Source organism: Triturus cristatus, chromosome 11 (genome assembly GCF_964204655.1).
Source record: "Triturus cristatus chromosome 11, aTriCri1.1, whole genome shotgun sequence".
NCBI lineage: Eukaryota > Metazoa > Chordata > Amphibia > Caudata > Salamandridae > Triturus > Triturus cristatus.
Genome location: NC_140594.1, coordinates 1,147,880,669 through 1,147,897,536, shown reverse-complemented (window position 1 = coordinate 1,147,897,536; position 16,868 = coordinate 1,147,880,669). Strand labels below are relative to the sequence as shown.

Sequence of the window (16,868 nt, the reverse complement as noted above, 5' to 3'; positions counted from 1 at the left end):
GACCAAGTCCCATGAGGGGCAGAGAAGAAAGTGTACTCCCGGCTATTTGGATACTTGAGTCCCCTTGATTCTGTTAGGAGATGGGATTGTGCAAGTTCAGTGAATGTGTGCAGAGAATGTTGTTTCGTACAGTGTCCCTGGCCAGTAGTATCGATGTTCGGAATCATGGGGAGATTGAAGTCCCCACCCAAGAGTATAGTAGCAAAGTGCAAGCGAGTAAGGTCCGCTGATATATCAGTGAAAATCTCAGGAGCATCTGCATTTGTTGCCTAAAGGTTAACTAATAGTGGGGGGGTGGTACATAGTGTCCCTGCTATAATCAAATAGCGACCCTCAAGATCGGCGACTACTTCACCAATAGCAAATGGTAGTGCCATGTGGATGAGGATGCATACCCCACTGGAGTATGTGCTTAAGCTTGCAAATAATGGGTTAGCTATCAACATCTAGGTTAAGAGGGCAACAACTGGATCATGGCCCATTCTCGGCATACATCAGAGGCCTATTAATGTCACTCAGAGGATGGGCAAGCAAGAGACACAGTGCCAGGCGCTTCAGCCGCGGAATGGAGTTCTGTACGATAGCGCTTACAAAACTGAGTAGCTTCATCTGCTGTTTTAAATATATGCATCTTACCACCAAGATGGACACAAAGTCGTGCTGGATAAAGCATTGAGTATTTAACGTTGGCATCCCGAGGGGGTTCGCATTACCTCCAAATATTTTCGACATGCGTCTTGCAGGATTGGGGGTGTAGTCAGGGTAGAATGTTGGCATCATGTCTTAATATTGCACAGAGCCCTTCTCCCTGGCAAGTCGGAGTACAGAGTCTCGATCCTGATAGCTGACGAGTTTAGCTATAACCGATCTGGGTGGCTCTCCGGGAATGGGACGGGGTCCAAGGGATCTATGGGCCCTTTGGATGGCAAATAAAGCAGAGAAGGATTCCCTGCCAAAGAGTTCATTGAGAAGGCGTTCAACGTAGTGCACATGCATCCCGTGTTCGTGGATTCCGGGTTTCCTGCAATAAATATATTGTTTCTATGAGATCTCACCTCCATGTCCTCCGCCTTGGCAGCTGTTTGTTTGAGTATTTTTTTAAGTTTATCAATGGATTGAGTATTGGTGGAGCGGGCATTCTCGATGTCCGAGATCCGATGTTCTGCAGTAGAAATACACACTTCCTGTTGATCCAACTTGGAGGCAATACCATCCAGCTGAACATCTATAGTCCCAAATCCATACTTTAGGTCTGCAAGAATGGTCGCTGTCCCCTCCGGCCCTGTGGTGCCCCATGACTGGCGCTATGGGCGTCACCGTCACGCAGCTCATCCTCACAGCACCTGGGGGTTTTGGTAGAGTCGAAGGTCAACGGGCATTAATGAGGATCTGTGTGTGCCATTGTGTAGGGTGGGGGGCCAAACAACAGGCCAGCTGAGTAGCACCAGAACAGAAAGCTGTGTGAAGATGGAAGAGTTACACCTATAGTAGGTGCTGCTCACTAGGAGCCCACAGTCATGCTTGATCTGCAGCGCAGTGCTAGCACGAGTTATATTTTTCAGTTTGGCAGAGTGCTGCACCCTCACAGTATGCTCCAAGATTCTGCCAAGCAAGCTGTGTGTACTCAATATTAATCCCAACCCGGGCACCAGTAGCGGTCTCCTCTTAGCCTATTGTGTAGGCCCACGAGCTGAAATGCAGTCGTCCATCAGTAGCGATCCCCTCATGCCATGTATTATGATAAAGAAATCATGCCCACATGTTGTAATATGGGAGACGCAGTTCACTGTGAGTGGCTGTTAGAGTCGTAGCAGGATCACGCCAGGAGTATCATTAAATAGGCCTACAATCGGGTTCTGAACCCCGGGAGTCATATCCGGCAGTGTTCTGGCAGATCCAGTCACAGTGTATCGTCCGCACGCCGCAGGTTACAGGCAGGTAGCGGCTCACAGTTCACAGAGGTAGGCCGCAAAGTCAGAAGGGCTCAAGTGAAACATGGCTGCTGAGCAGCGCGAAGCACTGCCCCAGGCTTACACGCAGTCCCTGTTTCTGTAGGGCCTCCGAGGGCTGCCTCAGGCTATACGCTCGCGGCCGTGTCTGCGGTGTACGCAGTGTCCTGCAACCCACACTGAGCCCTAAGATTCTCTAGAAGGCCAGGATGCCGGTACTACTTCAGAGCTTAAGGTCCGAGCGGCCATCTTGGCTCTCGGCCTGGGCACACCCCACAATTTTCTTAATTGCCATACGTTTAACAACCTATATAGCTTCCAGATCACACAATTTGTATACTCTTCTATCTGATCAACTGAAATCTCGGAATAGTGAGTTAGTACCTTTTGACTATTTTTTTGTATTTGATTGATATATTAATTTTGTTATCCAAGCTGGATCAATTTGATTTTAGATATTTTGTGTCACTTTTTCTGAAAGCTCCTTTTGCTAGTTTTTGAAAAAATTGTAAATGAGTTACTTTATAGCAGATTAACAGTTATTGATTTTCTTTCTTAAAATGAAATTATATGAATGTTCATTTTCATTCAGTTCTCTGATGACAGTTTGCAGTATGTATTTTCAGTCAACAAGAAGTGAGAAAATATCACAACTATGCAAATACAAGTATCGTGATTGCATTGCTGAGTTTACAAATCAGTTTCGTAGAAATAATTTGTCAAATGTCGTAATTAGAAGAATGCATGCTCACATTTCCATCAGTATCCGGGTACATCTTGACATATAATCATGAAACTAGAAAACATTATTTTTCCATTGAATTTGAATTGCACACTAATTTAATAGTATGTGTGTTTCTTTTCAAATAACTGCTTGTACAGAGATACAAATTGCATCCACAACTTTGAGCTCAGCAATTTTAAAGCTAAATAGGTGTTCTCATGAGGATGATAATACCAAAATCATTTTAAAGTAACAACTCCAAAATTGGTAAGGAGTCCAGTTACCTAAATGAGGCTTGCAAATGGGGGTTATCTGACTGCGTATAAATATGCTAGCAGGGAAGTTGTTTATGCATTCATGGGTTTTGAAATCATGCAATTTGCTCCTTCTTTTCAGACATTCACTTAGGTAGAAAGATTCACACCGTGGGAAGGCATGAAAATGCAGTCCTGATATGATTGGGATCCCTTTAGTTTCGAGGAAAGAATCATAGATAACCTATATCTGCATACAAGTGAATGATGCATAATATTTTCAAAAACCTAAAAGATGCTTTTTAATGTAACATCTATTCACATTTCTTCAGGTTAACATTTATTCCTGTTATGATACAAAATGCTCATACTTAAACATTATTATTTTGATTACTCCTGAAAATCTATTGCTGATGTAGATTAATCAGGCACACTATAAGGACGAATTAAGAATCCATGAGAAATCAGTTACTTTCTCAAACACAGAAGATATTTTCCCTGTCGATTAACTTCAAGGTTTGAAAACTTCAAACAAGCAGACAAATATCAATAGTTTACTATATCGTTTTTATAAGGAGAGATGACATGGCCTATATTTATTGAAGTTGGATTAACCCCAGCAGTTGCATGTATGCATGCAGCTAACAAGTACATACTATAAACTTGAAAGAGTGTAATTACATTCAATAATGGCACTTCTATTAATATGATCCATATTTTTATAGAAAACGCTCACCTGTGTATTCCAATAATTGATTTCTTTTTCCCAGTACACCATTTCCACCCACAGCAAAGACTCTGAATGTGTACAGGTTGGCAGGTATTAAATGTGTGATGGAAACATTTTCATACAACGTTGTCACATTTGAGGCGGGTTTTCCTAAAACTTGCACTAAATAGGAGCTTTTGTTGCCAGTTGGTGGTAGCCAGCTCAAAGAAATTGAATCAATGGTGATGTCTGTCACATTTAGATTTTTGATTACATTGGGTACTGAAATAAGAAAATAGAATATGAAGTCCACTCACAGACATTTTTACATAAAAGTATTTTTCGTAACAGAAAAAAGGTTTAAAGGTTACCTGTCAACAGCAACAATATACAGTATGATAGATTTTAACACAGTGAAATATTTCCTAACACCATCGACTCTATGATTTCGGAATTGAAAATTGAGACTTGTACTAAAGAATATGAATTCCATAAAGGCCAATAAAATAGTTTTCCGATTAAAAGCCTTCGGTTATGATAAATTATTCCCAACCCTAACTGCAATTGACTGTAACTTATTCACATTATTTCTAGAAAAGCATTTCCCAAAATTGATCACTGATACAGTGTTTACGTACTGTTGAAATATCCACTTAACAGAGAATCAGCCTGCCTTGTAAAATATGTGGCAATTCGGAGGTTAGCTTATTTTCTTACTTATAATTACACATATATTTTGATTTCATATATGATTTAATATTCTGATATGCTTGAATTTTACATATCAGGGCATACTCCAACTGCTCCTATTTGTTTTTATAATTTGCTTACTACAAAAAATATAATAGCTTCCATGTCACACACTTTGTATGGTCTTCTCTTAGATCATCTGAAGTCTCAGAATAGTGAGTTAGTATCTTTTGTCTATTTTTGTATTTGACTGACATATTAACTTTGTTATCCAAACTGGATTGATTTGATTTTAGAAATTTCTGATCACTATTTCTGAAAGCACCTTTTGCTAGTTTTTGAATAAATTGTAAATGAGTTACTTAATAGCAGATTAACAGCTATTCATTTTCTTTCTAAAAATAGAAATATATGAATGTTCATTTTCATTAATTTCTCTGATGACAGTTTGCAACAAGTATTTTTAGTCAACAAGTAGTGAGAACATATTACAACTATGCAAATATAAATATTGCACATGCATTGCTGCATTTACAAATCAGTTTCAAAGAAATATTTTGTCATATGCTGTAATTACAAGAATACATGCTCACTCTTCCATCAGTATCCTGAGTTGATCTTCACATATAATCACTAAAGTGAAAACAGTGTTTTTCCATTGAATTCGAATTGTGCACTAAGCTAATATTATGTGCGTTTAGATTCAAATGTCTGCTTGCGCAGAGACTCAAATTGCATCCACAACTTTGTGCTCAGCAATATCAAAAGCTAAAGAGGTGTTCTTATGAGGATGATAATAAACTCATTTTAGAACATTTCTGCTGAGGAAACGTACTAAAAATAAATTTCTTGAGTTTAAAACAGTTGAACAAAAAATAATAATTTAAAAGTAAAAACTTCAAATTTGGTAAAGAGCCATTTAGTTAAATAATATGTGGATTATCTGACTGTCTTCAAATGTGCTAGTAGGGAAGTTGATTATGAATTCATGTTTTTCAAATCATGCAATATAGTCCTTCTTTTCAGATATTTGTGTCCATTTACTTAGCTAGGTAGATAGATTCACACCTTGAAAAGGCACAAATATGCAGTCCTGATATATTTGGGTTCCTTTTAGGTTCCAGGAAAGAAGCATAGATAACAAATCTCTGCATTTAATTGAATGATGCATAACATTTACAAAAACATAAAAGATTATTTTTTCATTTAACTTTTATTTCCCTTACTTCATGTAAAACTCTCATTATGATAAAAATTGTTCATACTTAACATTATTCTTTTTATTACTCCTGAACATCTATTGCTAATGTAAATTAATCAGGCACACTACAAGTACTAATTATGAAAACCTGAGAAATCAGTAACTTTCTCAAACACACAAGATATTTTCTTATGAAATGATGTCTAATAGCTTGAATTCAAATCCTAAAGAGAACCTTGCTAAACAATTGATTTAGTTTTGGCCTGGAAATTTCCCTTGTAAGGTCCTGGACTGGAAATCTTCCGTTCGATTGACTTCAAGGCTTGAAAACCTCAAACAAGCAGACGAATAGCAAAGTTTTATTCTCCAGTTTTGATAAGGAGAGATAGCATGGTCTCTGCTTGCTGAAGTTGGATTATCCCCAGCAGTTGCAGGTATGCATGCAACTAACACGTGCATTTTGTTAAAAAAACTTTTTATTACAGGCAATATTGGCAATTTTATCAAGATTATACTTACTTTATATAGAAATCTCACCTGTGAATTCCAATAATAGACTACTTTTTCCAAGTATATTATTTCCACCCACAGCCGAGACTTGGAATGTGTACAGGTTGCCAGGTATTAAATTTGTGATGGACACGCTTTCATACAATGTTGTCACATTTGAGGGTGGATTTCCTAAAACTTGCACTAAATAGAAGCTTTTGTTCCCAGTCGGTGGTAGCCAGCTCAAAGAAATTGAATCAATGGTGACGACTGTCACATTTAGACTGTTGGTTACATTGGATACTGAAATTAGAAGATGGAATATGAAGTAACATTCAAAAAATTATTTATATAAATGTCAGAAGTATTTTTCCTAAAAGATAAACAATAGCAAATTCTTTAAATGTTATCTGTGATAGGCAACAATATACAGAATGACTGATCTCACAATAGTGTGAGTTTCTTCCGTTCACTGCCTCTTTGATTTTGGAATTCAAAATAGAGTTTTTTACTAAAACAATAAATTCCCAAAACAGCATTGTAAAAAAGATTTCCAGGCAATCCCTTCCTTTATAATACCTTATTCTCAACCCCCAACTGTGAGAAACTGTAATTTTTTCTAGAAAAACGTTTCTAAAAATTGATTACTGATGCAGTGGTGAACTGCAGTTGAAATATACACTTTAAAGACAATTAGCCTCTCTTGCAACATATGTGGGAAATTAAAGATTTGCATATGGTCTATCGTACAATGAGTACACATATATTTTGACTTCATGTATGATGTAATATTCTGATATGCCACTGATTTTGCAAATCAGGGCAGACAGATCCCTCTGACTGCTTTTATTATTTTATTAATTTGTATACATAAAACCTATATAGCTTCCAGCTCACACACTTTGTATAGTCCTCTATCTGATTAACTGAAAACTCAGAATTGTGAGTTAATAGCCTTGATCTATTTTCATTAGTGGACCGAAATATACATTTTGTTATCCTAACTAGAATGATTTGATTTGAGATATTTTCTGCCAGATGGTGGGCACTGAAGAGTGGTCTTCACCTTGCCTCCCTCAAGTGAGGGCTGCGGTTGGCAGAGGTGGGCACACCTTCTGGGCTGGCTAATTTCTCCCGCCTGTCTTCCCGCCGAAAACGAGGAGAGACAGGAAGGGTGCCTGCTCCTGATTGCAGGAGAGCCTGGGGGTCGCATTACAAAGGCTGCAAGGCCTTTGAAGCTCCCCTGCCACAGATGGCTCTTCCTGGCCTGTGGGAGGTATGAACACCTCAGCCCAGGAAATGCTTTGTTTCTGGGCTCAGGGAGCAAAGGCTCCCACCTTGGGGGTCCAGAAACATGTCTCTTGGTGGCAGGCTGGTGTGTACCAGTCAGAGAACCCACCAGAGGCTAATCGTTTGTCAGGGGGCATCTCTAAGAAGCCCTCCGTGTGCATTTTTCGTTAAATGCCATGGGTTTAATGTGCTGAGAAGTTTGATGCCAAACTTCTCAGTTTTCAGTGAAGCCGTTATGGTACTGTGGAGTTCGTAATGACAAACTTCCAGCACCATATACTCTTAATGACAGTACTGCACTTATAATGTCTTAGAATTGTTTCAGACATTGTAGGGGTACAGGGCTCACACACCTGTACCCTCACCACTGGTATAGTACAGTGTGGCTGCTCTATGCCATGGCAGTGGGTTATAGGCGTGGCTGTCGATTCTTCACTTTGTTTTGCACCAAAACACACAGCCTGCAAAGGCATGTGTGAGTGTAAAGGTACAGGGTCTCTAAGGGTGGCACAATAAGTGCTACAGCCCTTAGAGACCTTCCCTCGTCACAAAAGCCCTGGGTACCGGTGATACCAAATTCCAGGTACAGACCTGTGACCTAAGAGTGCCAATTGGGTTTAGGCTTAAATGCAGTTTTCAAGGAAAGAACACAGGCCTTGGGAACCTGATTGGAAGGGACCCAGGGCACATCAAGTCAAAGTACATCAGTAGTCTGGCAAAAAGGGTGGGATTACTTCAACAGAAACCCAACTTCCTACAGTCTTCAACTGCTTTACAGTGGTTGGAGCTCCGCTTTGACCCCACATGCATGAATTTACATACTTTGACAGCAACACATATGGCATGCATAAGCAATTTGTTTGGGTCATGGCAAACTCTCTGGGAGAGCGCATCATTTTTTGGGTTATTTATTCCCTATCTCGTCAACAGTGTACCATCTTTCCCAGCCTGGGTATCCACCAATGACACAGAGCTTGGTATTGTATGTCTTTATTCATCTACATGTAACTCTGAACTCAACATTCTAAAACAAGCTTTCATTAAATTCTATGCTGACACCTACGTCAAAGCTCTACGGAGTCCGTTGGGGGGCAAAATGGTTCCGTCATGAAGCTCAGAAGACACTACGGAATGGAATTTGCTTCCCCACACAAAACTCTACTCTACTCTATGACATTCTGTGACACTCTACTGAACTCTATTACACTTGATGACACTTGACAATACTCAACAATATGAATCTGTAGATGGATGGATGGATGGTAGGCAGGCGGGCGTACAGTTGGAAAGGCAGATAGATACAGTTGCACAATGCCAGTCAGAGTTTCCATTGTATCAATATTTTATATCTATTTGACAAATGTTCACAAATCTTTTTTAAAAAATGTTTTCTTAAACTCAGCTCCTTTCTGAAAAGTTTCAGGGTGATCGGTCAAACAGGGACCATAAACAAGGGTTGGTCTCAAAACATAAATACCATAAGGAATTTTAGACCGCGCTACATCAAAATGGCTGAATAGAATTACACAACATTTTCAGGAAAGCTGTTAAGGTTACAAATGTATAGATAGAGTGACATTTTGGCTTGAATTCGAAATTTCAAGATTCTGATTGGGTGAGGAGGATTTTTGGAGGAGGCACACTGATTGGCTGGCCACAAAGTGAACAGATATTTTGTGGCCAACAGAAGAGGGCACAGGGACTCAGTCCTCTGCCCTGAAAATGTTTTTGAGATGCAATACAAAGTAGAAGGGTAAGGACACCATGCCCACCAGGCATGTAAGGGGGTAGTCCCTGAAGGACCTCATTGGGGCCACATATATTTATTTTTTATGTCATGTTTCCAGAGGAGTACCCTGGAACATCAGAATGTATTTAAAAAAATAGGCTGGAGCCCTATTTCCTTAAATTTACCCCAGCAGTGGACAAGGACTCAGAGTTGGTGAATTTATTATTTTTAATTAGCCCAGGGCCTGCTGCAAGCCACTATTTTCAAAATCTACTGGGGAGTCTGTGCGCCAAAAGCAATTTGGTTTGATAATAACTTTGGCCCCTTAGATGAATCTTCACAAAACTTCTTTTTAAAACGTTCATGTACCTCAGCTCCATCCTTGGAAGTTTCAACGTGATCCATCAAATGGGGGCTGATAAAAAAGGAGGGTGCCAAAATGCAAAATCCCCATGCATTTTCCATAGACATCTTTAGGCAGGGCTAAAGCAAACATTTCCAAACAGATATTAGAACTGGGGATTCTGGTTGGCAGAGTAAGGCACCCTGCCCAAGCAGGAACCACCACTCCAGTTAGTTTTAGCTTCACACACACTAAAAGATAACCTGTGCTCACCCTATGGTAGCTTGGCAGAGAGCAGGCAGGCTTTTCTATGGAGACAATGTATAAAGTATTTGGGCAACACACACACAGCAACACAATGAAAACAGCACATACCAATACTCCTACAGGTTTAGAAAAATGGAGAATATTTATCTGAGTAAAACAAGACAAAAACAAAAAAAATCCAAAAAGCAGAACCAGAGTTATGATTTTGTAAAGAATAAACCAAAACTAGTGCTTAAACGGCAATAGAGCTAAAGGTTACTTCAGGTTGCGCTAGACTGGGATGAATCCAAAGTTTAGGGCGATCACAGTGGAGGTCAGGGCGGCTACAGGTCAGGCTGGCAAAGAACCATGGATAGAGCAAAGAGTCATAATTGAGAGACCTATGCGCTGTTCAGATTCATGCAGTCCGTTCGATGCATCGAAGTCAAGCCTCGCAGTGAGGACCTCAGATCGGTGCTGTGTCATTGTCAAACCTTGCAGTTGGATTCCGCCCCATCATCGAGCCGCACAGGGATGTCTTCAGATTGGCACTGTGTTAGTGTCGAAGGGCACTGTCAGTTAGGATCGGCGCTGTGGTGATGATGCACCTATATTGTAGCAAAACAGCTGCAGCATCCACTTCTGAGGCTCAGGACTGGAGGGGGCACCTGAGGCAAGAGTGTGATTCAGAGATGGCAGAGTGCAGTATCATCAGCAGGGTTGTAGGATGTCTTTGATAACCATGAGACTTCAGAAAACAGGAGGAAAGCCAGTAATCCTTTGGAGTCACTCTGAGTTCAAGTGAGATGGGTCCAGTCCTTGTGCTCAGCAGGGCAGAGATCAAAAGGCAGCAGGGGAGCTCAGCACAGCAGTAAAGCAGTTCCTTAGAACAGTCAACTAAGCAAAGTGGCAATCCATATAGCACAGCAGTCCTTACTCGTGGCAAGGATTTCACAGGCCCAGTTGTGTACTGCACTGGTGGGTAGGAGCCCCAGCACTTATACCTAAATGTGCCTTCAAAGTGGAGTTGACTTCAAAGAAGCTCCTTGAAATGTACAGGTCATCTTTTCATCCCAACCCTGTCTGCCAGGCTATCTGTGGGGGTAATCAGCCCTTTGTGTGGGACACAGGACTCTGCCTATTAGGATGTGTCAGCTCCCACGTCCCCTTCCTCGACAGGAAGGTTATTAGAATGCAAATGAATGCAGATGAGCCCTCTGTCAAGCCCACCCTTCCTGGGTTTGTGACTGTCTAGAAGGAATGTTCAAACGCTAGCTGTCATCAAACCCAGACATGTATTGGAGACAGACTTCAGGCACACAGAGCAAAGTTAAGAGCATATAAATTTCCACTTTCGAAAAGTGGCCTTTCTAAAATAGTGATGTTAAATCCCACTTAACATAAAAGAGGATTTATCATTACCATTCCAAATATATGTAACATGATTCAGCTACTCCTAACTAATCAGGAATTACAGCTGAAAAATATATTAAGGAATTCCCAATGCTAGCCTAATAGATGAGTAGGCCTAACTGTAATGAAAAACAAATTTAGCTGTTTGTCGCTTCCCGAACATGTAAAACTTAAAAATATATTTTCTACCTTTCATTAACAAGGCACCATGGGGCTTTCTAAGGCCTACATTAGGTGTGGTCTATGTGCTATAAGAGTGGAGTTTAAGGCTTGGCAAGTGGTTTTAAATGCAGAGTCAAAGTGGCAGTAAACTGCATACCCAGGACCTGCAATAGCAGGACTGAGACAGGTTTGAAAGACAACTTGTGTGGGTAGCACAACCAGTGTGCCTGGTCCACTAGTAGCAATTAGCTTATAGGCCCTGGGTATATTAAATATCACTTTACAAGGGACTTTCAGGTAAACTAGATAGGCCAATCATGTATACACAAATGGCACCATGTTTAGGGGAGAGCACATGTACGTTAGTACTGGTCAGCAGTGTTAAAGTGCTCCGAGTACTAAGTCCAACAAAATGATACAGCAAAAAGTGGAAGTAACCAGGCAAAACTTTAAAGGAAGACAGCCCTAAGCATAACAGGTCTAGCAAAAGAATTACACCAAATTCGCCAGGAAGCTAGATCTTGGTCGACAGATTAAGTTTTTTGTGATTTGGTGTAAATCCCTACAGTAGTTTTTGAGAAATTAAGGTAAAAAATTATTGTTTATCTAAACAGTTGGTGTCCAGCTATGCTCTGCTTTACCAATTTAAAGGGGACTAGTCAATCCTAATTTGTTGGTTTCAATTTGACCAATATGGGTTGGCATCCATTACAAGACTCAGGAATGTGGCCCCTGTGTCCTGTAAATGTATAAAAAAAACATATAAGGGGCAGAGTGAGCACATCGAGACACCAAAGAGCATGTGGAGGAGTGCAGGAAAGTAGGTACTGCTTTCATGGTTAGCCCCACTTTTTGCTGTGTTCTACTGTTTATCTGACTAGTCTGACTGGGATCCTGCTAATCAGGACCCCAGTATCTCTGCTTCCTCCCTAAATTGCCTATGGTGAGTACTTTGGTACATTCTTATTTGACTACTGAGGTACCTAGGTCATAGGTGCCCCAGGGGTCCCCCATGAGTTGCAGCATGTATTATGCCATCCATCAGGTATCCTCCAAACCCTGACTACAGTTCTGTCCTTGCAGACTGTGTGAGTTGGGGTTTGCACCTCTCACAAAAGAGGTGTTTCCTTATATCTAGTAGCATTGTACTTAGAACCTATAAGTCACACCTTTAGTAGGCCTTTCAGTACAAAAGGCAGTGTGCTCGGTCATAAGTGTGAGGGTGCTCCAGTATGAGCAGGACACCCCTACAAACCCCAGAGTCCAGTCTTTAGGCTTTTTAAGTGGATCAGCCTTTACAATACATACAGAGGTCATGTGTCATTATGTGATGACCATCTCTAAACTGGCTGGAATGAACCTGGGCAAGTTTGGTATCAAACATGTTGGAATCATACTCCAACACAGTATACAGTGTTGGAGGTATGATTCCATCCACGGTAGGGCTCCTTCGGGGAGCCCTCCATGCTCACAGGACCGATCTCACAGAACCTGACAGCAACCTAGGGCTTCTGCGGCCCACAGACATTTTTCTGTCCTCCTGCTGCTGGGCCAAGCCCAAGCAGGGAAAAGTAGCACAATATGATTCCTGTCACTGGGAGGTGTGACCACCTTCTAGACAGGATTTAGTATTTTGGGTTGGGGTGAGGGCGCTTGCCAATGCCACAGTGATGGCTTAAGGGGCACGTTTAGTGCCCTCCTTGCATATTCAAGTTTAAACCAGTTCAGGGAGCCATTGGCTCCTGCTCTGGTGTGAAACTGGACAAAGGACATGGAAGTATCCTCCCCACTGTCCAGCCCCTCCCTTGGGAGGGACCCCTGAATCATCCCAACCCTCTCCTTAGGGTACTTAAGGGCTTACCTGTGGGTGGGTCCCTAGATTCGTCATGGTATTCAATTCAGATCAGGATCCACTTCAACTTCAATCGTCTGTACACTCTGACCACCGTCGGACTGACCGCGTCAGACTGATCGCATCGAGCTTCCCTTTTGGGAACTAAGTCCGTCCTAAGGAAGACTCTGTCTACTCCTGGTCTCATCATCCTGCAAGGCCATTGCACAGAGAGTGTCCGTGATCCATACAGGTTCCATTCAGGACACTCAAACACAACCGAAGGAATCTTCCTTGGAGTGAAGGAGTCAGTCCCCTGCATCCACAGGCACCGCAACATAGCTGCTGCTCCTCAGTCAACCGACTCCGAAAGGTCCAGTAACACAGGTGACGGTTCTGTAATTCATCGAGGACTGCGCTGACCTCATATTGAGTGTGAAGTGAGTTTCCTTCATTCGCCTTGCTGGAACCGAGTCCCTGTACACTGCGTTGGCTGGCCGTTGTACAGGATTGACGTCTCGCTCCTCTAGAGAACCTCGTCTCTCATGCTAACTCCTGCGGGCACCCCTGTTGGTCGGGGCCTGCTCTGACTTGCCTAGTCATGGTGAGTCCCTTGGAACTGGCTGGTCCCGACCTTTCCACCTTCTGTTGACTTCTACGCCTGTTGCTGTTGCCGAGGTGTGTTGATGCCCCTGCCGGACACTGACACCCTGTTCTAGATATCCGACATGGGATAGCTCATGAACGGCTGCAGGTTTTCCACAGTGTTGCCTGGTCCAAACAGCTACACCTATGAAGGCACCATAAACTCCCCTGCATCCAACGGCATTGGTGGGCATTCATCTTCCATGCCTACTGGTCACTCCTGAGTAGCATTGACTCTGTCCCCTCTGCTTACAGGTTCGTCTCATCTTGAACCCACATCTGTGTTCCACCGGGAACTGGGCCCTGCACATGAACAACAGAGAACAGAGGGGAAAGAGGCAAGGGCGACAGGTTGACCATACCTGACAGACAGGAGGTGCAGTTACAGCACAACAGACCATGAAGGGCAGGAGGGAGGGGGCAGGAGTACTCCAACGCTCCATGGAAGGCAGGAGAGAGGGAATAAGGGCCCACACATGGAAAACAGAAGGCAGGAGCAAGGAGGCAGGAGCAGCATGCTGATCATGCAGGGTACGGTCCTGTGCACACGGTGTACTTGAACCAAGCTGTACAATGCTGATGAGCCCATAACTAGGGCAAAACTGGTCCTGGATTACTTGTGTTCTGGTTAAGGGAGGACCTGGCTTGGCAGTTCGGGCTGGATGGTTCCTATCGGAGCAGGGTCAAGACTGGCTTCCATATAGCTAGGTCCAAACTGAGGTGGCATGGTGTGCAACATAACAATGCATTGGGATGCAGCACTGAGTGATTACCATTAGCTGAGATTAATTAAAGCATTCTACCCATCATTGTTTAGTAATCTTATTCTGTTGGCCTAAGTAGGATGGATATGCCCAGATGTGAGTCCTCTGCATACTATGTCACTGGGACCAAGCTGTACCTGGTTGATGAGCCCATACCTAGGGCAAAACGATTCTGGGTTGATTGTGTTGTGGTTCAGTAAGATCCTGGCTAGACAGTTTGGGCTGAACTGTTTCTACTGGAGCAAGGTCAAGACTGATTTGCATGTAGCTGCGTCCAAACTGAGGTGGCATGGTGTGTAGAATAGCGATGGTTTGGGATGCACATGAGTGATTACCAGTGGCTGAGAATAATTCAAGCATTCTATCCATCACTATTTTGTATACTTATTGTTTTTCCCTAAGTGGGAAACCAAGCTGGTCCCGTCTCAAAAGCACATAATTAGGGTGAAATTGGTCCTGAGTTGCTTGTGTTCTGGTTCAGGGAGGACATGGCTTGGCAGTTTGGGCTGAACTTTTCGTATTGGAGCTGGGTCAAGACTGATTTGCATATTGCTGGTTCTCAAATTGAGGTGGCATGGTATGCAAAACCTGGATTGATTCGATTTGAGATATTTCTGATCACTTGTTTTGAAAGCACCTTTTGCTAGTTTTTGAAGAATTTTAAATATTTCACTTGATAGCAAATTAACAGTGACTGATGTTCTTTCTTTAGTTGAAATTATATGAATGTTCTTATTAATTCATTTCTCTGAAGACAGTTTGCAACAAGTATTTTTATTTAACAAGAAGTGAGAAAATACTACGACTATGGGAAGGCATGAAAATGCAGTCCTGATGGCTCCGTTTACTTTCCACAAAACAAGCATGGATAGCATATATCTGCATATAATTCAATGATACATAATATTTTTTTAAACATAAAAGATGTTTTTTTATTTAGCATTTATTCACATTTCTTCATGTAAAAATCTCAATATTTTGAACAGTGCTCATGCTTTAACATTATTGTTTTGGTCACTGCTTAAAATGTATTGCTAACGTAGATTAGTAAGACCCACTACAAAGTCTAATTAAGAATACCTGAGAAATCAGTAACTTTTTCAAACACTACAGATCTTTCTTGTGAAATGATATCTAGCAGCTTAAATTCAAAACCTAAACACCAACTTGTTAAAAAAAATCCAAGGGCAAATTTACAAGCCCCTTGAGCTGCCATTGCGTCACTTTTTTTGACGCAACGGCAGTGCAAACAATGCGGTGAATTTACAACGTGGCGCATCTAGAGAGATGGGTCACGTCGTAAAGCCCTGCATCACATTATATCTGCGTCAGGTATAATGTATGCTAGGTGGGCGTTGCCACGTAAAAAGCCATGTAGCACAGACGCAGTAAAACTTACAACATTTCACTGCGTCACTCAACGCCTTCACTGCATCAAGATCCCTACGCCTGTTCGGGACAGGCGTGAGGAATGACGCAGGGCTTTTTGAATGGGACTCAACTATCTGTTGTGGCGCATTGCTGGAGGTTCGTCACTGTCATGAGCAACTCCAGCAATGCGTCACTTTTGGGCTAACAGATGCGTCAGAATTTCTGACGCATCTGTTAATCCTTGTGCCATGGAGCACTGTATTGTAAATACAGCGCATCCATGGGGGTGCAAGGCCATTTGGCGCTGGCACAAGGAAACTGACACATCTATGCAGATGTGTCAGTTCCTTGTAAATCTGCCCCTCATCTTTGTGTGTCCTGGAAATTTTTCTTGTATGGACTCTGAACTGGAAATGTCCCTGTCGTTCGGCTTTCAAACTTCACGACCTCACACAAGCAGACAAAAAGAAAATTTGTATTCTCCAGTTTTGATAAGGAGAGATGATATTGTCTCTGCTTGTTGAAGTAGGATTATCCCCAGCAATTACAGGTATGCAGGCAGCTAGCGCATGCATTTTATAAGCTTAAATAAAGTGTTAATACAAAAAATAATGATAGCGCTGTTATTACATAAATATTGGAACATCTATCAAAATTATACCTATTTTATATAGAAAATGCTCACCTGTGTATTCCGATAAGATACTGCTTTTTCCCAGTACACCATTTCCACCCACAGCAGACACTTTGAATGTGTACAGGTTGCCAGGTATTAAATTTGTGATGGACACATTTTCATACAACGTTGTCACATTTGTGTCTGGGTTTCCCAAAACTTGCACTAAATAGGAGCTTTTGTTGCCAGTCGGTGGTAGCCAGCTCAAAGAAATTGAATCAATGGTCACATCTGTCACACTTAGATTGTTGGTTACATTGGGTACTGAAATGAAAAAATGGAATGTAAAGTACCACTCATAGAACTATTTACATATTTGTCAGAAGTATTTTCCTAACAGATAAACTAAACCAGATAACATAAAGATACTTTTAAAAAATGT

At 41.8% G+C, this 16,868-nt stretch overlaps 1 protein-coding gene across 1 annotated transcript in view; it reads right to left on the bottom strand.

Annotated features, from left to right (window-relative positions):
* LOC146788613 (receptor-type tyrosine-protein phosphatase eta-like) overlaps nt 1-16,868 on the bottom strand; it is a 192,513-nt gene that overhangs the window by 130,523 nt on the left and 45,122 nt on the right. Inside the window, exons 2-4 of the mRNA XM_085633183.1 lie at nt 16,496-16,750; nt 6,065-6,319; nt 3,664-3,918 (exon numbers count right to left, since the gene is read on the bottom strand). Coding sequence (XP_085489309.1) covers nt 3,664-3,918; nt 6,065-6,319; nt 16,496-16,750 — 765 coding nt within the window. The remainder of the gene's footprint in view (nt 1-3,663; nt 3,919-6,064; nt 6,320-16,495; nt 16,751-16,868) is intronic.